Source organism: Aedes albopictus, chromosome 2 (genome assembly GCF_035046485.1).
Source record: "Aedes albopictus strain Foshan chromosome 2, AalbF5, whole genome shotgun sequence".
Taxonomy (NCBI): Eukaryota; Metazoa; Arthropoda; class Insecta; order Diptera; family Culicidae; genus Aedes; species Aedes albopictus.
Genome location: NC_085137.1, coordinates 17,330,517 through 17,357,707, shown reverse-complemented (window position 1 = coordinate 17,357,707; position 27,191 = coordinate 17,330,517). Strand labels below are relative to the sequence as shown.

The 27,191-nt window shown below is 39.4% G+C and overlaps 1 protein-coding gene across 3 annotated transcripts; it reads left to right on the top strand.

The window, feature by feature from the left end:
- Positions 1-1,602: 1,602 nt before the first annotated feature.
- Positions 1,603-27,191, top strand: LOC109429973 (ATP-binding cassette sub-family G member 1-like). Of its 3 annotated transcripts, none has more exons than XM_029864051.2 (6): positions 1,603-1,724; positions 18,969-19,209; positions 19,278-19,852; positions 25,843-25,929; positions 26,006-26,314; positions 26,381-27,191. In XM_029864051.2, the coding sequence occupies exons 2-6, from the start codon at positions 18,989-18,991 to the stop codon at positions 26,971-26,973; spliced, it is 1,785 nt and encodes a 594-aa protein (XP_029719911.2). In that variant the 5' UTR covers positions 1,603-1,724; positions 18,969-18,988; the 3' UTR covers positions 26,974-27,191. The 3 variants fall into 3 exon arrangements, with proteins under 3 accessions (XP_029719911.2, XP_029719912.2, XP_062705219.1); XM_029864052.2 differs by lacking the exon at positions 1,603-1,724 and adding an exon at positions 1,876-2,820; XM_062849235.1 differs by lacking the exon at positions 1,603-1,724 and adding an exon at positions 18,752-18,901.

Genomic DNA, 27,191 nt, shown 5'->3' with positions numbered 1-27,191 from the left:
GACCACAACATTTCCTATATTTACTGACACTGCAGTGAAATTTTTATGAAGCTACTTAAATTTTTCACTAAAATACGGATTTTTGAAAAAGGTATGTCCAAAAATGGATTTTTTCATATAAGTTTTTATAACTCAAAATATATAACTTCTATCAATTTGAAATTTTGTCCATACATTATCAATATATTGATGATGAAGTGGTAAAATTTTCAGCCAAAAATATTGATAATTGTCAAAGTTGCAGCAGATTGAACATGACGCATTTTAAGAGAAAAAAATCAGCTCGGCTTTTTTTTGCTACTGAGTGTACATACTTTGAATCGCAACAAGACAAAAACTGTTTCAGAAATTATAAATACACTAACGATTGACTGTCATTGCCATTTGAGTGCAATATCCAAAAAAGTTTCTTCTAGCTCTTGTAGTAAACATTCTAACGAAGCAAATAATACCAACTTTGTTTATGTTTCTTTCAATATTTAAAAAATGGGTAAACTAGATGATAAAAATTTGAAGTTGCACAAAGCGGTCAAAAATATAGCAAAGTAGAAGAGAAACAAATCGCACAAGTAAAATATTGAATTTACAAACATTATAAAAGTTACTGCTTCGATAAGAAAAGATATTTATGGATTGGTAAAGTAACTTTCACTGGAATATTTGAGAAAAAACCATCATTGCGGGCCTTCTCAAAACAAAAATTTTTAATTCAAATTTCTCAACAACACCAGTAGCAGCTAACGTTGTGTAAACGAATGTCTTATTTACTGTTTACTGCATTTGTTTTCATGGTATGGCAAGCATGCCATCTGAAGGATCGAAAGAACTGAAAAAAAAAATAATTCGAATTAAATGTGTTCAGAGAAGCTAAAAAACTGTGTGGTAGTTCTTATTTTTCGTAGAATACCTTAAAAAATAAGAAACTTGATCTCAGGAAAAATGTCGTGGAAATGCCTTTATCAATTTTTCAAAGGTTTTGATGAATGCTTTCCTTAGACAACTTGTTGAGGAAGCGAATGTGATAAAAAGTTAGACAATTTTTGGTATTTATTGATAAATAATGTTGAAATCATTGAAAACCACCTTTTTACAAATGTAAATTTGGAGAATGAAGTTAGTTGTTAAAGAACTCGACTGTTCTTCGAAATATCATGACAGTTAAAAGGAAATGTCAAAATGTCGAACAGAATATGCTGTACATATTATGAAAAAAATTGGTAATGATCATCAGAACAGCTTATTTTATTTAATAACAAAGTGTATTTATAATTTCTGAAACAGTCTATATTGTATGACCATCCGGTCATGCTTCTGCATGTGTAACGGTTCCCTCAGAACCCAATCATGTTCGATAGACCATAGTATAAAGCCGCGATACATCATTCATGTCTTCGCGCTGTAAAGAGATTCAAAATTTCAGACTAAAATGAACGAAAATACTCACCTTGTTGTGATACTGAGAGCAAATGCACTGAGTTGCCCCAGTCTCCAACGTGAATCCAATAAATCACTGCACCGGTTGTGCACTGTCACCCGAGCTGGCAGCCCTATCCACTTTGCGAACTACTATTCAAACAACCACCACGAACAGAACTGAGTGCCATTGCAAATTTTAGTTTTCTTCGAGCCGCGATCTGGCGCGGTCGTTCGCCGTCGGTGGTGCTCTCTTCTACCTATAATTGCATCGTGGAAGCAACGCGAAGAAGCGACTCGTATAAAATCCGGTAAAGATGAGTTTGCATTTTAGATATAGAATTGTCCAGATCGGGAATATGGAAACGTGATATTGCTGCTCGGTACGGGACGGTGCTTTGTGCGAATGCATTGGGATGGAACAAAATCAATTTAAAGTGATTTAAGGGCGGACGGGACGGTCGAGGAAATATTCGCCATTGCTCTGTGGCTACTAAGATGGTAATCTCAGATTCTACTTCATATTTTGCAACAAAAACCTATCATTGTGTATGCTCACTTGCAGTGCATATGCTGATTGGTTTTCAACATCTTCAGTGCGATAGAACTCGAGATTACCATCTTCAAAATCGCGAGGCAAATTGTTAGAAAGAGAGGCAAGATAGGAAAAATAACACGGCGTCCCGTTTCACCTTAAATGGTGTGCAGTATAGTGCCAAATGCAATGGCAAATGACACTAGTACTTTTCAAGTGAAAGTGGTTGATTCAATGGTCAACGGACGCATGCGCCAGCAATATGAACTCATCCTTCATGTGTTGGGGCTTTATACTTATGCAATAGAAGAAACACCGTGTGCAATGGAATGAATGATAGTTTTTCTGCAAACAGAGCACAGTGTAATTCCTAAGCTGTGCAGTTGTGTTTGCGGAATTCAGTCGGTACTGCATATGAGTGAAATGGTATTGCCGGTGCGAAGACGCCGCCGCCACTGCCATACCGCCACCGTTACACAAAGGAGTTGAATGTAAATAATTGATCGATTATTAGATGTGAACTGGGCGGATGTCGCTATCACGCTGAAATCGTCCCCCATCATCTTCTACGTGACGATACTCTCTGTGAAATAAAACCTGGGAACGCCAGCAACAGGCCTTAAGTGGTACTTACAAGATAGAGTTCAAAGGCGAAATTACACGTTATGGACGTTCCCACGCCCGGGATCTACTTCGCAAACTCGTTTCAGATTGAATACAGTTTTATATGGTGTAGATGCCTCAGAAGTTAGTTCTGTGATAAAGGCCAGCACAGAGGCACTGTTTTGATTGATATTGTTGATGAATAATACCGTACATGAATTTTGTGATACATTGTGTGAAGTGAACTTACCTACGGCAGAAGCAATAAGGTTTGTTGAATGAGTTAATTTCACCAGAAGTTAACACGTTGAAAAGTGACGGCTCAATAGATTATAGTATTTACATGACCGAATGTTTAATGGACTGAGCGTTGGATGAGTATAATTTAGAATTGCTGATGATTCGTGCACAGTGCTTTTAATTAGTATGTTCCAGACATAGAACAACTCAAGGCTACACAATGATATAAAGTGAAAAATATTTATCATTTGGTTTCAAGCGTGCGAATGAACCTGAAAGTTATCAGAATGCATATTTTTGTGAAAGTTTTAGAAATATAAATGGACTGTCCTGGCATCCTGGGAGCCCCACCAATGCCTAAGGTCAAAAATGAAGATTAAAGAAACTGGCCTGGCAACAAAATAATATCTATAACTGAAAACTCGGTACCTGCAACATCCAGGACCTTAAATGAGCCTGGACGAGTTGGCTAGTGAATTTCGGAAAATTAGTGAGTGCCGGGCAGCTCGATCCCGTCGCCAACACATCATTCAAATATAATGTTTCTAACACAGCAGTAATAATAACGCTGAACATGGAGTCAGATTCAAGAATTTGGTTGAAGAATTCGTGTACTTGGGCTCACTGGTGACCGCAAGCAAGCAGATGAGCATTTCGTTGAATTCAGTGATGTGAACTGGGGCGACGATGTTAAAGACGCGACGTTCCATCACTTTATACGTTTTCATGAAATCAGGCGGACCGATTTCGTGGAGCTGTAGACGACAGTCTACAGTAGCCATGTCCACAACGGAAGCCCAATATTTACGTAGCCATATCGGCAGCAGCACACCAAGCGATCTGGTGACGAGGACTACGACAGGAGCTGTCTGGAGTATCCAAGAAGATTTCTATTTTTAGTTTTATTGAGTTACTTGAACAGCAATCTCAAGAAAATGATTTCAAATCAGAATAACAAAAAATGTGTCAGCGACGGGATTCAAGCCTAGAACGTTGCATAAAAGAATTGGTGTCAAGGAAAGACGTTTGAACGAAGAATAGAAAACGACATTCTCACAGCTAAAAATAGATTTTCGCTCTCCTCTAGTACGGCAGATTTTGGAAGCCAGAATTGCGCGGCTAAAATATAAACGACTCATAAGAAAGTGATCATTCTTAATAAATAATTACGAAAGTCCCAGTGAAGAAACAGGGGTGCAAGCAGTAATAAATAACAAAAGTTCCATAAACAAATTAAAAAATGCATAAATAAATCAAAAGTTTCCATAAATAATTAATTTTTGAGCAATTAAAAACGTCAAAAATGCAATGAATAATTCAACTGTTGCAATAAAAAAAGCCAATTTTCCCACCAAAAAACTTCGAATTTTCCATAAATAAATTCAATTTTTCCATAATAAATTAGAAAATTCACAATAAAAAAATATCGAAAAAGCAATAAATAATTCAAAAAGTGCAATAAACATAAAAATAAATTATCAATAAAAGTCAAAAAACGAGCAATAAACGTAAATGCATTTTGAGGCAAAAAATATGTAGACCATGCGGCGAAGCCGCATAGAGGATTGAGGAACTGAGGCGGCAGAAGGCCGCCGAAGTTTCCGATATCCGATGCACCGCAACAGCATCGTTTCGGTTCTAGGCAAACCACAGATCCAAGAATTTGCCCGGTATAATGCAAACATAGATGTTATCCCTTTTTTAGGTCCGACGAGCGATAGCGAGTTCGGACAGCAAGCAATTGCTCGATAAATTGCAATCATAGTTACGCAAGCTTTTCAGTCGTTTCAGTCATATAAGTGCGATTCAGCATTTCACTGTCTCATACTTTCCTGCATATGTTTTTCATGGGAAATTTCTTCATTTTTTATTGCATTTTTTGAATTTTTTATTGCTTTTTCGATATTTTTTTATTGTGAATTTTCTAATTTATTATGGAAAAATTGAATTTATTTATGGAAAATTCGAAGTTTTTTGGTGGGAAAATTGGCTTTTTTTATTGCAACAGTTGAATTATTCATTGCATTTTTGACGTTTTTAATTGCTCAAAAATCAATTATTTATGGAAACTTTTGATTTATTTATGCATTTTTTAACTTGTTTATGGAACTTTTGTTGTTTATTACTGCTTGCACCCCTGTTTCTTCACTGGGACTTTTCGAATTATTTATGGGAAATTGTGTATTTATTATGGAACGTTTAATTGTCTGCCGAATTGCGCTGAAAATCGACGTTATAGAGAATTAGATTTTCGTGAGAATGAATGAAAATTCCGAACGCTACGATGTCTACACAAAGTTCCTCATCCATTTCTAAAGTACGGTCCTGTACTCTGGATTGTCTGGCGGACTGTATGCAGCTTTCTCTACCATTTCTAGGTCCAGTTGGTCCATGTCCGTCAGTTATAGTCATTTGAATGTCTCGGTGAAGTTCAGACCAAGACTTTAATCAAGATTTTCACCATCTCTTGCTTTTCGATTCTAGCTTGTACCATGAGTACTGCAGAATCCATGTGAAGCGCGTGCCCAAGGTAAGGTAAGGTCTATAGGTTAAACCCTTCCCATTATCGAGATGCCTTATATTAAGCGCCACCGCTTTTTTCTCGATACTACACAAATACCTTCGCTTGCCGCTTCCCGGGCAGAAAAGAATTACAAAACAATTGCAAGTTTTACCATTCAAAAAGAATTACTGAATGGTAAAATTTGTCATTGGTTTGTTTGAAATAAGTGACAAAAGGGCAAAAATAATAACTGACATTGTTCGATAAAATAACTAAAAAATAAAAGAATAAAATAACTAAAGAATGTCAAATTTTGACATTACAATGGCAAACCAAGAACAAAAAAAATTAGATTGAGAATTGCAAAATATACCATTATTGACTTATTGAAAATAGAACAATATCAAAATTAGTTATTCCCTTGTCATCCAAAAGAAGGATATATTAAGTTGTTTATTCCAATAACAAAATGAATACTTATGTTTTTTGGATGGAAAGTAATTGCAAACAAATATCAAAATTTACCATTAGAATAACCAAAATTCAAATTTAGTCATTATGTTGTTCTTGATAAGTGCCAAAACTGCGAGTTCATCAAACTCGCAAAAGGTCAACAATATCTCACCAATTGCAAAATTTGTTATGATAGCAAAATACGACATTCAGTAATTATTCTTCCAAATTTTAAAATGACAAGCGAATGGCATATTTTGATATGATATCATATTATGCTATTCACATGTTGTTTTAAGCTCTTCATGAAGAACTCATGAATGACAAAATAAGTTATGACAATAAAATTTGTTATTCTTTTGTTTTTGGTTTGCCATTCACCTCTACCCGGGTTCTTCAGTGCACGGGTCTGATTTGGGAGTTTTAACCCTTCCGTTACCAACACACCTTTCTCTTCATGGATTTATCCAAGACTTACTCCTGAAATAGCATCCAAGAGTTCTTCCAGAAATTGCTCATTAGGACCTCTCAAGTAATTCTAACTAGGGTACTTCCAGGAATACTTCGTGGGATTCCTCTTGGGATTTTTCATGGTATACTTGCAGCAATACTTTCGGGAAATCTTTCTGAGATTCATCTAGAAATGTCTCCTGCTATTCCATCAGGGACTCCTCCATAGATTCCTCCAGAATAGCTGGAGAAGAACTGTAGAGTGTAGGTATTCCTCCAGCTATTTATTGAAGGCACTAATCTTAAGGTTCCTTCGGCATTCCTGCCGGGGTTTCTGTTGAGGTTCCTCCAGTAATTCCTACTAGGATTTCTCTAGAAATACTTTCTATGATACCTAGTATTTTACGAAATCCTTCAGAAATTCCTTGGGATCGTTCAAGACAATCGTCTTGGGTGATTTCTCCAGGAACATCTTCAGAGATTAAATCCAGAAACTTCAGCTAGGAAACCTCAAGCAATTGCAACTGTGATTCTTCCATTCCTAATAGGACTCCTCCATATACTATTTATACTAAATTACATTCATGAGTTTAATCTAGGGATTTCTCTATTATTCTCATGTGATTCCTATTATATACTTCCAGAAGTTCCTTCGATGATTCCTCCAGGAATTCCTTCACATATTGTATCCAGGTATTCTTCCAGTAATTTCTCGTGGGATTCCTACAGGAGCTCCTCGTAGCCTTCCTCCAGAAATTTCAACTAGGATTACTCAAGAAGTTTTTCCTGCGGTTCTTTTTGTTGGCGGAGAGTGGTGTCAGCCCCTTGGTCAATGATGAATTTAATGATGACAGGTGTTGATGATTGTTTATTTGTTTGTATGTGTTTGTAACAGAAGTATTTAACGAATCATAATTGTTGATGTATGACTTTGACTAAAGACTGCCCCAGAAAGTATGGACGCACCTAGTCTTCAGTTGACTGGGCCTGATCGATGGTTCTTGTTTCGGATTTCTTTTTGGCTGTTTCTGCTTACTATAGGATCGAAAATTCAAACGTTCTTTGCCACGATGTACATCGGAATTCGAAATGGTAACTTTTTTGGTCATGTTCTGCTCTGTGTAACTTAGAAGGTTTTTTCTTGTGCTCAAATCATTTGTTTTTCCAAACGGTGGTTAGCAGGACCTTTATTTTTTACCCAATTTTTGCCTATGCTTAAACGTGTTATCCCCACCGTGTTTTCTGATTGCTACCTGCACGGTTTTCTCACTTACTCCCACCATATTTTGCTCATTTCCTTAGTGATCTTTCAAGCCCTGTTCATCGTTTGTGCACATTTTTTCGATGATGTTGCGCTGAAAGCTCATGTATTTTGAAACAAACTGTAGGAAAAGCAAAAACTGCTTTACAAATGTTGAGAAAATAGGTTGACCAACAGGATGTAGCTTTTAAAAAGAACTTGTCATCAATAATTTTGAAATGCAAGTATTTTCTTTATGCGTCCATACTTTCTGGACCGGTCTTTATTGTCCGGTTGGTCGTTGTGGTCGGTAGCTCTGGGCCACTGTGCTGAGATTCCCAACACTTCCATCAATTCTAGCTAGGAATTCTCCAGAAAATCTAACTGCGGGGAAGAATTCCTGAATTCTGCTAGGGATTCTTCTAGAGCTTTCTCCTGGCTTTTTTGCTGGGACTTTCCGGGCGATCGTCCTGGCATTGTTGCAAAAAATCCTTCGGCTGTTCTTCCAGAGATTTTATCTAAAGGTTCCTGAAGAAATTCCTCACGGAGTTCCTGAAAACACACATCTTGACCATTTTCCAAAGATTCCTCCTTCCAGCAACTCTTTCTCCAGAAATTTTAACTATGGTACCTCCAGGAATTCTTTATCCCGGCATTCTTGCTGAAGTTTTACCGGAAAATCTTCCTCCGATTCCGTCAGAAATTCCTCCCACAATTATTTCAGGGTTTTCTCTTTGAGTTCCTCCAGAGTACTTCTTCCAGTTTTTGCTGGGCTTTTCCAGATATTGCGCCAGGTATTTTTCAAGGGTTTCTGATCGGTTTTATCTAGAGATTCCTGTACAGAACTTTCTACAATGAATGCTTCTCAGAGTCCCTCAAAATTTTGTTCCTAAGATTATTTCATAAACTCTCTCCTGTGATTCCTCCAGGAGTTTTCATCCAAGACATTTTATCCAAGGATTTCATTTCTCATAGAATTCCACGAGGACCTCATCTTAGCCTTCCTCCATGAATTCCAGCTGGACTTCTCAAGCAATCCCTGCTGTGATTCTTCCAGAAATTAACCTTCTTCGTACATTAGCTGACGCTCATACCGCTGTCGGAGTGCACGTTTAGGGGTCATAGTGGCCCTGATGCACAAAGAGGGTTAATCCTAGGACTAATCGAGAAATTTTTACTGTAATACCTCTTGGAATTCTTATAGGGATTCTTCTAAGGATTTCTCCTGGGATTCCTTCAAAAACTCATGCAGGGATTATTCAAGGCAATCTTTCGGCAAAGGATTTCTGGTGTATTTTTTCAGGGATTTTTTGAAACTCCTCATGGAACTCCTCGTGGCCTTCCTCCGGGAATTGAAGCTAAAGAAATCCAAAATAAAATTTCTATAGGAATTCTTAAAACGATTCCTGAAGATAGCATAGTTAGAATTCCTAGAGAAATCATAGGAGATTACTACAAAAATCTCTAGAAAACCCCGACTCCTGTTCCTGTTGGTTGAAAAATATTGAAAAACAAAAAAGTAATAGCAAAAAGAGTGTTTTTTAACACTCTCCTTAGAGGGGGAGGGTGGCTGTTGGTAACGGAAAGGTTGATTTAAGATATAAATCTACTTCGCCATAAGCGTTAATTTCCGTCATATTAGACGGAAAATAATTTTTTCAAGTTACCTTTGCCAATACCTCATCATATGGAAGCAAAAACATGTAGACCATCAATAACCAACCCCAAAAGCATTGAAATCGAAAAATTACCCAAAATTTCACGTTTTGCGTACGACGAAGGCAACCGCACCAAAGTAGCAGCTAGCCGAATTGTTCTTCATCACCGTCCAATTTTCATATCGACAGATTAACTTGTTGAACCAACCTTCAATTCACATCCCCCAAAAAGCTCTGTGGCATTTCAAAGTTGGATTTCACTGCTGCGTAATGCAGCAAAAGCTGTTCAATTAATCAAATCAATCGCTTTTGTCCATCGGAATCGGAAAATGATTGTTTACAGTTGTTTTCGCCTAGGGAAGATGCAAGTAAATATGTGCGTTGATTTTCTGCTTCGTACATATTTCACAACCACAGTGAAATATTTCTTCGTTGCATCACGTATCAGGTATCAGAAGGCCGGCTCCAGAGGCACGTTATCCTCCATTTGGGACATTTGTGCCATCGCCATACATATAAGCCTATTTCATCATTCACCTGAGGGAATGGGACAAGGGATGGAATAGGATTAGGAAAGGGAAAGGTGATGAAATAGGAAGGGGTGCCCCAGAAGAGGGGATGAACGCATAAGCGCAATGAGAGCTCGTAGCCCATACCACAACGGGTTTAACCAGTGCCCTGAAAAGGACATTGTAAAACGCATAAGCGTAAAGAGAGCCTAGAGCTCGTTGGAGGTAGCTTGTGACGTCATGCCACTATCAATATGACATTGAAAGGCACGTCATCGAAAGCATCCTCAATATTCAAGAAATCACCCACGCAAAAACTACGTTTGAGCAAGTACTTTCTTGAAAACGTATACAACTTTGTGTAAAAGAGTCACTGTAGACATCCCAAATTTGGAAGCATGTGAGTTCACATGAAAAGGCATGTCAGCCAGACGAACATCACAGATGTGATAATCGACAATGCGTTTCAAGCTTTTCAGAAAGAACGAGGTAACCAGATGAATCTGGAACTCATTCCTTCTTTATACAACGCACGCACCCTTTCGGGATAAAACTATTTTTTTTTTTTTTTTTTTTTTTGCGTTTATTATAGAGGCTTTAAATTTTTAATTCATTCGCCTCTTGAAATAGTGAAAAACAATTATATAAGTTCAAATAGTTTCGCCCTTCTTAAAAATGCTAACAGTTTGCCTTCCGAAATTTTATCGTTTTTCAAAACATTTTTAATTGATTTATCTAATCCTACTTTATCTCTTATTGTTTTCAATTGCGAGCACTCAACCAAAATATGTTCAATGCTAATTTCTTTTTGACAAAAGCTACAAATTGGGATTGGTTTCTTGTTGAGAACATGTTCTTTTGTAAGCCTACTGTGCCCTGTGCGACATCTAGTGAGACACTTTTGCTCCATTCGATTGAGCCTATCGGACCATCTGATGGTATTTGTTTTAATTCTCCTAAGCTGATTCTCTTCGCTTTGTCTATTCCAATCATTATCAAATTTCAGATGAACTAGCTTTTTAAGCCATTTCATTATATCTTCTTTCGGCGTCCCTTCTTTTAGAAGTCGTTTTGTTCGTCCTCTTTTAGCAGCAACGTCGGCGGCTTCGTTTCCAGGTATGCTGACGTGACCTGGAACCCAGATGAATGTTATTTTCTTGCTTCCCAGATTTTTGTCGATTTCCTGAATAAAAGGATGCTTCAACGTTCCCTTCTGTACAGCTTCTAAACAACTAGCAGAATCGCTAACAATTATAGTAGGTTTGTTTCTGGGTGCTATTAGAACCGCTTTCGCCAATGCGGCCGCCTCGGCCGTAAAGATGCTGCATTCAGGAGGAAGTTGTCTTTCAAATGAAATATTTTCACCAACTACGGCGAATCCAGTTTGGTTTCCACCAACTGATCCGTCAACATAGATATGGGTGTGGTTTGCATACTTGGTACGAACTAATCCAGTAAAAAGTTGTTTGGCTATGACAGGCGCATCTCCAACTTTGTATTTCCGCTTAACAGACCAGTCGATGGATGGTTTTCTCTCGAGCCACATTCTGTCGTGGTTTCTATAGAGTTTACAAATCTGAGGAATACTAACTCCTGTTAGTAATCGAATCCCGTCGGTTGCTTCCTGTAGAACAGAGACCCGTGACTTGTGGCTCTTCTCGATAATTCCGGCAGCTCTTGAACTTAATGTCAATGCTACTTTATGGCCGAATGTTAGACATCCGGCTTCGACCAAAACAGAGTCTGTAGGCGTCGTGGGGTATACTCCAGATGCTATCCGAACAATTTTGTTATAGATGCTTTCTAATTTGTTCGTGTTTGCCAAGCCAACTATTTCGATCCCATAAAGCATCTTGGAGACACATATAGCTTCTCCTATTCGTAACAGAACACTTCTGGAAGCTTTACGAGAAATTGCCTTAAGGAAGTTTATTCTGTTCTGAAGACTTTCTTTTAATTCCCTTATATGCCGACAGAAGCTACGTCGCTGGTCTATCGTGACTCCAAGAATTTTCGCATACCGTACTGTCTGAATTATTCCGCCTTGTATCGTGGGTTCCACGTTCCACGCTCGTATATGACGATGCTTGCGTTGACATACATGAAGAATTGATGATTTTTTGCTGGAGAGATGAAATCCTCTTGTTGTTGCCCATGCTTCAACTGCTTTGATCCCTTTAATGAGCCATTGTCTGGTCGGTTTGGCTGACTTTCCAGTGGCAACCACTACAATGTCATCAGCATAAAGCATAATTTTAATGTTTTTTGGTACGCACGAGAAGATAGAATTCATTGCTAAGATAAACAGGGTCGGGGATAGAACCGACCCTTGCGGGACTCCCTTTTGTTGAAATTTTGAGTCGGATCGCTGTCCACCAACACGAACTTCGAAGGTGCGATCGCCAAGGAATTCTTTTATACAGCTAACCATTCGTTGCCCGGGGTCGGTTTTGCACAGCTGGTTGAGAATATATGGCCTACTTGCTTGATCGAATGCTTTCGTCAGGTCCAGAATACCGAGGTCACAATGTAGACCATTCACCTTTGCGTGTTCCAAAATTTCCCGCAGGTCGGAAAAGTAGACGGATGTCCCTTTCCCTGCACGAAACGCATATTGATTCGGATGGAGAATCTTGTTCTTCTCCAAATGACTTACTAACCGATGATTAATCATTCGCTCGTAAATTTTGCCCAGACAGCTCAAGAGTGTGATTGGCCGGAAACCTTCAGTTGAGTTGTGCTTTTCTCCAGCCTTTGGAATGGGCACAACCACTCCCGTTCTCCAGGATCTAGGAAAAGTTCCTGAACTCCATAGTTGATTGTAGAATTCGAGCAGTTTGATTTTACAGTTGACTGGTAAACGCTTCACCATTGGATACCCAATGTCATCTACACCGACAGAATGTCCTCTAGATTTATCGATCGCATTGAAGAGTTCTTGCAGTGTAAATTCCTTGTCCAGCTCTGGATTCGGAGTAATACCCTTTTCAGTGAACTCCCATTGAAAATTAGAGAGATTATCTGTTTCAGTTGATGCTTGTTCGAAGGTTTCTGCAAATGCGTTGGCAATTTCGCGAGTTTCCGTTGTAAATTTCCCGTTAACACAAAGTCCGTTCAATATCTTATTTCGTTTGCCAATGAGTTTGTTGAAATTATGCCAAATTTCGGATGAGCTAGTAGTAGGTGTGAAAGATTCACAGAACAGGTCCCAGGATTTGGTTTTGGCATCTTCGATGATTTTTCTGGATTCTGATCTTGCTTTTTGGAATTGCTTTAGAGCTTCTAATTTCTTTGGATCGTCGTCGCCGAGCTTGCGCAGAGCTCGTAGTTTTTTCCTTCGCATCTTGACTGCTTTGCTTACCGAGCTCGTCCACCATATTTGCGAAACTTTGCCTACATTACCCGATGTTTTTGGTATAGCGTCTAACGAAGCCTCCAGTATGGAGTCGGTAATTAGTTCGACCGTCGGGTTTGCCATAGTTGAGAATTTTATATCAATCAATCTCTCGTATGCAGCCCAATCAGCGTTTTTATAAAGCCATCTTTTCGGAATAGAACGATTATCAATAAGGTCGCTGGTAGAAACGATTATCGGTGCATGATCGCTTCCCATGAAGTCTTCGTGAACGTCCCAAAATAGCTTGGGGACGAGACAGTTGGAGGCGATAGTAAGATCGATAGACGAAAATGTGCCGTGAACATCGCTTAGATGCGTTGGAGCTCCAGTGTTCATTACGAATAGATTGTTGTCCACCGCCCACTCCAAAAGTAGCCGCCCTCTCCTGGTAGACTTAGGAGCTCCCCAAGCCTCATGAGCAGCGTTGAAGTCACCGCTGAAGAGGAAAGGTGGTTCTATGTCTTCGAGAAGTTGATTCAAGTCTTCGATTAGCTGATTGTCGTCGGAGTGACATGGGACGTAGATGGATACAACAGACACCTTCACTGGCCAAGAAATTTTGGAAATGCACACTAGGAGATTCGAGTTGACGTTGAAAAAACTATGAGGGATCTCTTTTAGTATTCCTAATCCAGTTATTCCGCTGCCATTTTGTTTGTTCCGGTTAACAATACGCCAGTCGTACTTGTTCTTCAGTAGGTGATCGGTCCTTTTGGTAAACATCTCTTGAAGACTGATAACTGCTGGTGGGTTTTGATGAACTAATTGCGATAGCTCATTATGCCGTTTCCAAACGCCCCTGGCGTTCCATTGTAGCAGTAAAAGTTGTCTCTGGGCTGGGTGACTAGGTTCCGATGTAGTACTGGAAGACTCTGAAAGCATTGGAGAGCAGGAACTATCCCGGATACGAAATGTATTGATACTTGCCTCTAAAACGGGGCAGACCACACCAGCTGCCGCCGAGGGCTCGTCAGATAGATCTGGAACATCCTGGGTCAGGGCTGGTGTGGTAAGCCTTGCTCTACGAGCAATATTCACTCCAGCATGTGTTTCGGGAATATAGTTTCGATAGCTGCATGAAGAATTTGGCACGAATCCTCGTAGTCGATCATAAACAGCGGAATCGCTGATAGCATCTCTTGGTAGACTTCCCAGTTGAGTGACTGTGGATGATTCATGGCCAATAGGTTGCGATATGGCGCTCTGATTCGTCGAAAGTTCCAACAATGCACTTGTAATAGAAATTTTGCGCCGACATTTCCCTTTTCCGTTCGTAACTTGATTTTGGGGTTTAGTGGATGTCACAGTTGATGGTCGGTGATGTCCTCCGGTGTCGTGGTGCTTTTGCGATTCGGTGTCGGAAAGCTGTGAAATAAGTGGCGAGCAGGAACTATGGTGGATGCGAAATTCATTGATACTTGCCTCAATAATGGGGCAAACCACACCGGCTGCCGCCGAAGGCTCATCAGATAAATCTGGAACATCCTCGGTCAGGGCCGGTGTGGGAAGCCTTGCTCTACGAGCCATGTTGGTACCAGCGTATGGTGTAGAAGTGGAGTTCAGATGGCTGCACGAAGGAATTGGAACAAACCCTCGTAGTCGATCATAAACTGCTGCATCGGTAACGGCGACCAAAGGAAGATATTCTGAAGGTGTTTCAAGGTCGTTGCTTTTCCATTTGGGCATTTTTGAGTGGTTGCTAGTGATGGTATTTAATACGGCCGTTGTGGAAGGTTGACGGTCTACGGGTTGGGGTAGAACGTCCCGGATCGTCTTCCGTTCCAACAACGCTTTCTTATTAGAAAGTGAGGGGGGTACTTCACATTCCCCTCCCTCAAACCGTTTTCGAATCGATGGTTTTCGAGAAGCAGTAGTCGTCATGGTTGTAGGTTGAGTTCTGCGGTTGTTGTAGTGTTTTGTGGACTGTTGGTTCATTATTTGTTTAGAGTGCGAGGGGGTCGATGTCAGTTGTTTCCATGATGTTGTCAACTGCACATGCACGATCAACTACTACTGCTTCGACAGAAGCGGTGTCTTCATCCGAAATTTCAAATTCTTGTAGTTCAACAACTGTTTGTTTAGCAGGTATGGCCTTGGGAGAATCTGGTGTTGGGTTTGATCGTTTAACAGGACTTCTTTGCGGTGGGCTTGATTTGGTGTGATTATTCTTTAGATCCGAACATTTTCCGATGGTGCCTTGCACGGTTTTCTTTTCTGTTTCCTGGTTGTTTCCAATTGCGGAATTACTTTTTAGCGAATGGGTTTTAGAACGGCTTGGATCGTTGCTTAGATTGACATTTGTGCTGACCTCGGGGACTGTCTGATTGTTGATCAGCCTGGATTTGATGAAGGACTTCATTTTCTCCATTTGTTGTTGTAGCGCCAGAATTTCTGCATCTTTTTTCGCGAGGATAGTTTTGATTTCTTCATTTACTTGAGACACTACAAGCCGATCTTGAGCAGTTACTCCAGCGTACGTCCTCCCAACCTGTTCCTCAACCCTTCTTCTGGCTTCTGGATATGGAAGGTTGAAGTCAACTTTCGTTTTAATTACCAAGTTCTCCTTTTGATAAACTTTGCATTGGCGATTGGTGGGTCGATGATTACCTGAGCAGTTTCTGCAATGCGGAGGGTTCTGGCAGTCCTCATGCTGTGCTTCTTCAGAACAGTTTTGACACCGAGCAGGACCTGAGCAACGCTTTTTAGTGTGCCCATATGCTAGGCAGACGTAACATAGCATAGGGTTAGGGTAATAGGCCTTGGTGGGAACTTTCAAAGCCCCTACTTTGATTTTCTCTGGAAAGGTGGTAGAGCACAAGGTCAGGATCAACGTAGCAGTTTTAACTTTCTCTTTGTTGACAGTGCGAAAAATCCTGTGGACTTCAATAACTTTTTGGCTTTTTAGGCCTTCCACAATGTCCTTTTCATCTAGTTTCAAGAGATCTTTGCACACTATGACGCATCTACAACGATTGAAAGTTGGGTGCGGGATTACTGTTACCTCAGTTCCATCTACGAGCCGGTTCATCTTCAACAATCGTTTGACTTGGCCAGCATTCCTGACATGTAGAACGTATTTATCCCCATCCGAGTAGGCTTTTTCAATCTCTCCTCCAGCTGTGTCCTCGATGGATTTCCCGATTATGAACGGATTGTCAGAAATTATTCCGTCTCCGACTTTCGCCATCGACAGAATGGTTAGTGCACCGAATTGATCAGTCGGATCCAGAAACTCAGGTACGGTTCTTCCTGGGGGTCGTGTTCCCCCATTGTGATAAAAAGTGGCCATTGGCCACTTTTAGCCTTCAACGACCTATATCGAAGCCACTGATCAGTTTCTCCCAAATACCTGCTTCAGTGATAGTTGTCACCAACTACCTACCCCAACAGTAAATCACAAGTTGAACTATTTAAGATTTGAAATCGATTCCAAATTTTCGGCCGTCACTGTTAACCAAAGCACCAGCCAGTAGGCAACCGGCGCAGCACAAGCACGTTTCAATAAAATCAAATTTCTTCTACGATGATTAGGTCGATTTACACGCACTTCGTTTTAACTGCGCCCTATTCTTCTTCACCCAGTTTGTGTATCAAATTGTCCACTCAGACCAATTGAAAATTTCAAGGTCACACCAAAAAGGTGCAAATCGTCTTTCTTTTGATGCACAACTTTTCGGGAAAAATATATAAGAGATTATAAACACTATAAGATACACTGTGTATCGTGCAAATAGTCTGCAGAAGCACTATTTCAGAAATTAAATTTCGTAACTAAACTAGCGGTTATGAACGCGTCCGAACGATTTGAACGTCGCATTAACACTGATAAAACTATAAAGTAATTTCACGCCATGAAAATACCCAATAGCAAACTACAAGATTCCAAAACATGGTTGAAATACTCAAATCCTTTTGGAGAAAAATAGGACAAACCCCCATTTGCACCTGGAGATTTGAAGTAAGCAGAGCTTTTTAGGGCCCACTAAGTCGATTATATAGGTATGATTCTCAAGCGGAAACTAGAGATTCGTAACTATACAAAAGAATGGTTTATCCGAGGATATTTTGAACTTGAACAGATCAGAGTTCCATTCAGGAATACCTCTTACGGTCCGCACAGACAGCAGAGGACAAGCTTCTTTCAAAGCAATAGTTATGGTATACCACAATGAGGGCGTTGTAGGTACAAAACCACAATGAAACTCTCTTGGAGTAGCTATGGAAGCGAGTTATCCATAAAATGTGGTCGCAACCAATTAGTACAGGTTCCCTAGTTTGTTGAGCAGGATCGCCTGAATACGCAAATTTTGCGAAGGAACACTCAAAAGTGTAAAGAAGGTCAAATGGAGACTCCTCATCTGACACATGCCAATCAGTCAACTCATGATTTGGGTTAGGTGCAATTCTATGTTTAGTTATCCATGAACTGTACTACCTAAGTAATCCATCCAACTGAAGCATCTCAAATTAATGTTTGAGCTACTTTAGATGATGTAATCATCGTAGCAATACTGCCAAATACCAGCAAAAAGATGCTGAACACCAGAGCTTGCATGAAGGCATCCATAAGGAAATGTTGAAACATACTGTTAACTGATTGTGGAAACGACCGACGGATTGGCAGAGTTATCCCTCTATGGTTGGCTTTTCGGTCCGGATAAATTATAAGCGGGGTGATACTATTTCATGGATGAAATAGTATCACCCCGCTTATAATTTATCCGGACCGAAAAGCCAACCATAGAGGGCATACTGTTAACGTTATTCTAAGATATAGCATGCTCGAGGCACGACACTTCATTTATCATGAAACAAGCAAACTGGGTTCACAAGGTAACCTATACAGAAGTTACCCAACGAAAATGAACTTTTCGAAGTAGAGCCACTTGGGCTACGCACGCTTCTTACGCTGAAAATTGATTTGAGGTTTCCTAGCCATAGCCACTACCCAAACTAGACAGGATTACACTCTTCACAATCACAGCACAAAAAGGAAACATCAACGACAAACCAAATCGGTGTCAATTGAAAAACGCCAATGGCGAAAACGCATTAAGCGAAACCATAAAGGTAGTAATGTAAGCTAATTTACAACATTTGAATAATCCTGCCCTTATTTAGTCTCAAATTTGAGACTTAAGAAGGGCAACTGATTATCTCGGAGAAACACAAGGTCCACTGCACTATTGCTCCGGTTAGTGCAGTAAGGGCGTAATACTGTGGAGGACGCCCTAATTCTCCACAGGCTCCGTTTGTGGTTAGGTTTTTATTAGACCCCCTAACCATTAATTCCTTGGCACGGTAAGCATAAAGCCGCATAACACCATGAATTAGGGGTCACCTGTTTAGTGGACTCTTACCACTGGATCAGGCGGTCCGTAGCCAATTGAGACAACCGCTACCGACACTACACAGCTATCTAGGCTGATCGGGAAAAGAAGTTAACATTGATGGTTAACTTCCAACGAGCCCGAACAGCCCGAGAGTACATATTTCACAACCACAGTGAAATATTTCTTCGTTGCATAGTGATGCCGTTCTATGATTTGCAGGGAAGAAAATAAAAATGAAATATTTGGTCCGTTATTCTAAAGCAACATCTATCTCAATTAAAAACTTTCTGCCCACATTGAACACATGATTTGGTTTGGATTGCGAAGAATGTGACCTACGCTCAAATTGTTATATTTGACCATTCTATGTACTTAGTCTATAATGTCACGTAGAAGGTGTGCCGGGAATTGAATTGAGGTTGCGCCTGAGATAGACATTGACATGGAATATTTTTTTTTTCACAATATGTGGTTACATGATATGGAAGCAAATTTATAAATTAGTAAGTGAAACCAAAGTTCATTACCACTTTAGGCGAGGTGCAAGAATAAACTCGGATATTAATGGTCGGTGCTTAGCTAGACGGTAATAAGATAATTATTCAATAACTATGAACCTCTTCCCGTTCAACAGAGTCCAACCATCCCGTCACGATGGGCACTGACGACGGCCCCGCCGAAGTGACCATCCCGCTGATGGACGTCTCCTCCTCCACGGTGCTGGCATTCCAAAACCTCAACTACTCCGTTCAACAGGGATCCAAGTGCATTCTCCAGGATGTTTCCGGTGCGTTCCATTCCGGCCGGTTGGCGGCCATCATCGGACCTTCGGGTGCCGGCAAATCATCGCTGATGAACGTGCTCAGCGGGTTCAAGTGAGTATGAGCGATTGTGAAACCTAGTATCTAGTTTCTTTGTGACTCCGTAATTTGTTCTGTTTTAGTGTGAAAGGTGTCCGAGGTACTATTCTGGTCAATAACGAAAGTGTCGATCGCCAACGATATCGGCAGATGGTAGCGTACAATCCACAGGATGTGACGCTGTTACCAACGATCACCGTTACGGAGACTTTGCTCTACGCAGCAGATCTTCGGATGCCATCCAGCGTATCGAAGTTCCAGAAGATCAAGATTGTCAACGACATCATTGCGTTACTCGGGCTGGAGAAATGTGCCAAAACCCAAGCTCGCCTGCTGTCCGGAGGTGAGAAGAAGCGACTGTCCATCGGGCAGGAACTGGTGTCCAACCCGAGGATAATGTTCTTCGACGAACCGACCAGTGGATTGGATAGTGAATCATCCTACCAGATCGTATCGTATTTGAAGGATTTGGCCCGACAGGGTCGGTGTGTTGTTAGTGTGGTTCATCAGCCGAGTTCGGATTTGTTGGAGCTGTTCGATGATATCTACGTGGTGGCCGATGGCCAGTGCATGTACAAGGGACCGCTGGATATGCTGCCGGCGACGTATGCTGATGTGGGGCTGATATGTCCGCAGTATTACAATCGAGCGGATTTTGGTAAATATGAAATAACGATTTACTTTTTAAAGCACATAAACAAAGCGATGAGTATTCATCAACCTTTCATAATGGCATTTGCGATGATACAAATCCTTCTTAAGTTACGGGTACGATTGATGTTTTCATTCATCTGCCGGGAACGTGATTCGACAACTTTTTACCGGTAAAGCGATTCCATAAGTTGAACTTACGATTGATCCCACGATTCGAACATTTAAAATGTCGTCCAAAGCGCGAGAGTTGTCACCAAAACTTATGAAAATAGGAAAGATCTCGTACCGTGACCCCACTCTTGGCACTTGTGGCACTGAGTAGAATTCTTGGAATTTCCCTGAGTGTTTGGAAATTCTGCTATGACAATTGGACGTGAATCTTCTGCTTTGCATTGTAGAAATATTTCAAACAATATTTAAAGTTTTGTTGAAGTAAACTAAATTAAATTCTTTAAAAATATCCTTAAACCTTTGAAGCCGGAGGGGTCATATATGACCCCAACATAGAAACGGCTGTACAAATTCACGCATTCAATCAAACAGAATACTGTCTTCGGCAAAGTTGTTGCAAATTGAATCTTATTAACCTTCCTTTTGCATCACGTTGACAGCAGCTCGCTAACGTATTGAACGGTTTGGGTCAAAAATGACCCTAATGCCAGAGGAGGGTTAAGGAAAAATGAGAATATTTGTATTTGAGACTTCACTGACAACCTAGAACATCCTGAACACCATAAAGTTTGGAGAAACAAACTAATTAACATACCAGTTGTTCTAAAAGCTGAATTTGGATATGGGTTACGTTCATATGTATTCATTGATCCTTTGTTAAGAATTTCGGTATGTGTTTTATATGCTGGGATGTACTAGGTGCTCCAAACTGTCCTGTAGTAAAGTCCTTCAAATCTACAATAATAATTTTATGTGTTTTTGCCATAAATAATCGCATTACATAATCTACTGGGATCCGTAAAGTTCTTGGAATCTCAAATTACCAATCTGAAGTCTACTTGGTATAAGTATAAACCTTTGGGACATTCAGGGTTGTCCAAACTGTCCTATAGTGAAGTCCTTCAAGTCTACAAGAATAACTTTATATACCATAATTAAAAGTATTTCATAATCTGCTGGGATCTGTCAAGCTCTTGAAATTTCAAATGTCATTTAGAGACACTATAGTTATATTCTAGGTCAGCCAAACTACCTTGGAGTTCAGAACTTCAAATCTACATTCGTAACAGCAACCATATCTGCTATACTGAGTAGCGTTGCATATTTTACCATGAGAAACGGACCAATCTGAAGTCTACTTGATATTATTATTAACCTTTTAGACATTCAGGGTTGTCCAAACTGGCCTATAATGAAATCCTTCAAGTCTACAAGAATAATTTAATGTGTTTTTACCATAAATAATAGCATTGCATAACCTACTGGGTTCCGTGAAGCTCTTGAAATCTCAAATGTCATTTAGAGACACTATAGGGATATTCCAGGTCAGCTAAACTATCTTAGAGTTCAAAACTTCAGATCTGCACTCGTAACAGTAGCCATATAGTAATAATAAATAAATAAACAAATAAATAAATAAATATCTGATATACTGAGTAACGCTGCATAATCAATCGCGGTTACTGCACCAACTTGAAGTCTCCTATATATTATTATGAACCTTTGGAACATTACGGGTCGTCCAAACTGTCCTGAAGTTTAACTCTTAACAGTTATTAAAAGTTTTATTTTTTGTTACATGTCCCATTTTAATCTGTAAGCATCTCCTCAATTTCAATGCACATTTATAGCGCTCTGGTGTCTTAAAGCCTAATGAAATTTCAACAGTTTCGCTCATGTGGCCTACTTTCAGCTTATTTCATGCGAAAATGAACTGTAATATATGGGAATCGTTCCTTAACAGGGACATCAGAATGTAGACGTCTCGTATTAAAATGAGATTCAGTATGCCCCCTTAGGATTAGAAATTCCTACACAAAACTCAAGCTATGAAAGCAACTAATTTTGCGAACAAAAGGCAACATGCCAGATAAAATACGATTACAGGATTAGACTGATGGACCATCAACGTTGATGAAACCTCGTCATTCTGTCATCGGAAATTGTTATCCAATGAGGTAACGGGGCAAAATCGGTGTTTTGTGTTGTGTTAGTCCATTTGTGATGTCCTATTTTATTATTACGCATTTGTAGTGCTCCACTATAAATGTCATATTTCTAATATGTATTTGTAGTGCTCCAAATATTTTCGTAATACAGTAACAGTAGTTATTCGCACAGCAAACTGTATCATCACACATCCAACTGTAATCTGTGATCTGGGGGCAAGAAAGATTTAACGAGAGTTAATCTGTTTTCGAAGTGTTGCTCACCATTACTCTGGATCTCTTTGGATTACTCTTATTTTGCCAAAGTATTGCCTGATGCCAGAGGAAAATCGAGCAGTATTGCCCAGTTTCCCGCGTTTCTGAATGGATTGGAACAGAAAAAGTTATTCAATATTGCTCAGAGTTGCTCCGGGTTTCACAGTGTTTTGCCCCTACCCAGGTAACAATTTGATGCTAAACAAACGTTCTTTTCAACTATTTCAAAGCAACTTTTATTTGAACAAATGCTGAGCACAAGAGTTACAATCCTTTATTCAGCTCCTAAACATCTTATTATGGATTTTTTATCCAACATTAAGCTGATTTGTAGTTCATTGAAAGGCTGATTTAAGGCTTAATATGGCGCTTAATCGGTAATCAATAAATTTATTTTTTTTTTAATTAAAAAAAACACTTTCGTAAGCATTGTTTACCATTTTCGACATTCTATTTCCAGAAGAGATGTTTAGGAATGTATAAATTAATCTATGGGAAAACTGAAAATTGAACTCGTACCTCCTGATTTATAGTCACTTACCCTAGCACCTACACCACACACAATTATATACATATCCTCGAAAATGAGAGCATTATTTGTTGTATCAGAAATATTATGAACATAAGTTGAACTAAGCCTATATCAAGGCTGAAGAAGCTATGTGCACTCACTGAAAACATTGTTTGGGTCAGCTGTCAAAAATTATTTGATTAAAGGTTGAACAACAGATGATTAATTATGCATGCTGGTGTCCGTTTTAAAGCTGATCACACAGATGAATAATATTCTATTCATCTTGGTATTCAGCCAACCATGTAGAGCAGATTAAAGAGGTTGAACAAGCCTTATTCCAGACCAATATTCAGCTATCGTTGTGTTCAGCCACTGACACCATTAACCAGCCAATATTCAACTAATACTCTCACTGTTCAGCATTAATTGTTACTTGGGTAGTCTGTGATCCCCCTGGCATTTCATGCGTCATTCCAAGATAGTTTAGAAATATTCCAGATCAACCAAACTACTTCGGAAACCATAGCTTCAGTTCTTCACTTGTGATGATAGCTTTTGCCAGTAGTGTTACATCAACTTTATTTACCAAAGTAGTTCGAGGAACAATAAGTGTTGTTATATATTTTTGGGATATTATAGGCCATCCTTATGTTATGGAGCTTCGTTTTATAAAAACAGCTTCTGTAATATGAGGTGATTTCGTTTTAGATAGTAACAATACACAACCAAATAGGATCCATGAATCTCTTAACTCTGAAGGGTCGCTCCATGAAATATTTGTGATAATTTAAGTCATTCAATTTTGCATGGAGTACTCAACTATATCTTCACTTGCAATGCTAGCCTGCTACACTAAATAATGATACATAATGAACTATATTTACTAATATGTTTAAATATTGGTAGATATTATTTCGTACGTTTGAAACATTTGTGCTATACAAACACAAAGTTACGTTACCTAGTCTAACCCACCCAGATCCGTGAACTTCTGTAAAACTCAGCCATTCCAAAATTCCTTTGAGATATTTCAGGTTTGCTATACTTCCTTACAACCAAGAACTTCCAGGTAAGGTGAAGGTATGACGAAGTCACATCTCGAGCATAAACCTGAAGGCAAATGTGGGACGCGACCGAGGATAAGGACTACAGCCATGAACCAAGTGGTGTGGAGAAGAATTGTTGATTCAGTTTTAATATAATTGTAATCAACGCTAAATAAATGAAATAGATAGTTTCATTAGGGTTGGTAATGTTGTGCAACTCAAAACAGCAAAAACAGATATTATTACGGCTGTAGACTCCACACTGCCCTGCAGTGTACGATTATGAATTTTCCGAAGCTATATAGCACATATATCATAGTATCTGATGGCAGCCTATTTATTGCACCCATAAACAAATAGAAACGCTCCATAGAAAATCAAAAAGCGCTCCATAAAGAATGAACATATGTTCCATGAAAATGTGCAATGTTACCCATAAATAATTGAAAACGTTCCATACATTATAAAAAATGTACCGGTAAAACATCAAATTTTCTCATTAAAAGTGAAATTTTGCACCAATAAATAATACTGAAATGCTCCATAATAAAATACAAATGCTCCATGGAAAAATGCAAATGCTCCATAAAAAATTAAAAGTGTACCCATAGAAAATTGAATATTGCTCCATAGAAAAATTAAATAGCACCATAAAAAATTGAAATTGCACCATAGAAAAAAGACAAATGCTCCATAAGTATTATCGAACTGCACCATAGAAAATATGAATTGCTCCATGAAAAATTGAAAATCCTCCATAGATAGAATATTCTCATAATTTAATTCGACAGGGCTGAATTTCTTTACATTGCACTGCTTTAGTGGTGCTAATGTTTAAAGTTATGGAGAATTTTCATTTTTTTTTATGGAGCAAATTGTATTTTATGTGGTGCAGTTTGATAATACTTATGGAGCATTTGTCTTTTTTCTATGGTGCAATTTCAATTTTTTATGGTGCAATTTAATTTTTCTATGGAGCAAGATTCAATTTTCTATGGGTACACTTTTAATTTTTTATGGAGCATTTGTATTTTTCCATGGAGCATTTGTATTTTATTATGGAGCATTTCAGTATTATTTATTGGTGCAAAATTTCACTTTTAATGAGAAAATTTGATGTTTTACCGGTACATTTTTTATAATGTATGGAACGTTTTCAATTATTTATGGGTAACATTGCACATTTTCATGGAACATATGTTCATTCTTTATGGAGCGCTTTTTGATTTTCTATGGAGCATTTGCAATTTGTTATGGTTGCAATAACCTTTTGCCGTATATGATTGTATTCTGCGAGCTCCAGTAAGTATAATAGATTATACAACATAACTCTATATAGCCAAAACAAAACTTCAATTACTGTAGATGCTAAATTTTGAAGATTATAATAATTTGAATGACCCGTATTGATCTAGTGTTGTACATTAAGCATTCAGAAGATTTACTGGTATAATAGATTACGGTTTGGATAATCAAGGATATCCCGACTGAACTGATACTGTCTTTTGAACTTTCAGAAGACTAACTGGACCTGATAGAACACAAATCAAAGCTTTGAAGAATGAGACTGTTACAGAAGTTACTGTTACACCCGTAGACTTAAGGATCGAAACTCAAGAACAGTTTGAATCGGCCTAAGTTATCCCGACTGACCTGGTACTGCCAATTTAACTTGCAAAAGACTTGCTTAACATGATAGAATACAAATCGTAGCTTTGTATAACGAGGTAAGTTACTGTTACACCCGTAGACTTTAGGATCTGAACTCAAGAACAGTTTTAATGACCTAGGATATACCGATAGATCTTATACTGTCTTTTGAATTTTCAGAAGACTGACTGGATATGATAAAATAAAAATCGCAGCACCAAAACCACAGAAATACGTAGAAAAAACTCTATAATAACGCTTGGAAAAAGTCTGGCTCAAAGTTTTAAATGAGCTAAGGAAGGTGATCAATACATACACCAATTACCACTGTTTTCATAATTAGAGATTCTAGCATCTATTTTATTGCTCATTCTACCACATACATTTCAATTTTGTTCACGTGTTTCAGTCATAAAGATGGCATCGAAAAACTGCCCCGAACCAGACAAGATACAAAAGCTGAAGTTCCAAATGAAAACGGCACCTGTTCAAAACGGTGAGTAAATTCGCAATGTCACGTAATAGCTCATTCCAGCTTAATCACTGTTTGTCATCACTATTTCATCGCGCAGGTCTCAACGATCGCAGCAACGGAACGCCCAAGCCGAACATGCTAGACGAGTGTGAAAGCCGCTCACAGTACCCAACGTCCCAGTGGAACCAGTTCGCCATACTAACTCGCCGAACCTTCCTCGGAACCGTACGTAACTTCACCCTCACCGTGCTACGGTTCATAGGGCACATCCTATTCGGGCTGATCGTCGGTACCGTGTACTACAACATTGGAGATGACGGCGCCAAAGTCATCACAAATATTTCCTTCATCATGCTGGCGCTACTGTTCATCGTATTCGCCAACTCGATGCCCGTTGTTCTCACATGTGAGGATTGCATAGCTGTGTCTCTCCACAAACCCAGCTGACATGATTTTTTTTTCTAACTTTCAGACCCCCTAGAGATGTCCGTATTTGTTCGGGAGTACAAATCCAATTGCTACTCGGTTGGAACGTACTTCCTCTCGAAGATTGTAGCCGACTTTCCGATGATGATTGGAGGGGTTACGTGCTTTCACATCATCGCTTACTACATGACCGGGCAGATCAACGAACCGGACCGGATGCTGATGTTTTGGGGCATGGCAGTGATGATGGGTTGGTACGCCCAGGTTTACGGATTTCTCGGGGGTAGTCTGTTTCCGATTGAAGTGAGCCCCTTTATTGTGCCGATTACGTTGCTCCCGGCCGTGCTGTTCAGTGGGTTCTTCATCCAGTATGACGAGCTGCATGATGTCTTCAAACCACTGACATACGTTTCGGTGTTTCGGTTTGCCTTCGAGGGAACATCGATGTCGGCTTACGGTTTCGGCAGGAAGGATTTGGACTGCAGCGAGATGTTCTGCTACTACCGGAAGGCGAAAAAGGTGCTGGAAATGCTCGACATGGAAAATAGTTGTATTTGGGTAGACGTTGCAGGGCTAACGTTTATCATTGTAGCGTTGCACATTTTGCTGTACGTGAGCTTACGGTTCAAAGTACGGTAAGCTGATGCGCTTCAACACTAAGATTTTAGACAAGTTATAGAACTTAGGGAAAAAGAAGTATGCAATGATTTCATTGATGGATAGAAGGTATGTATTTGAATAGTCAAAACATTTCACCGTGACTATCCACCGAATGCCTTTAATATTACTGTGATTACTTAACACCACTACTGATGTTATACGTACAACGTGAAATAAATGGAAAGCTATTTTCAAAA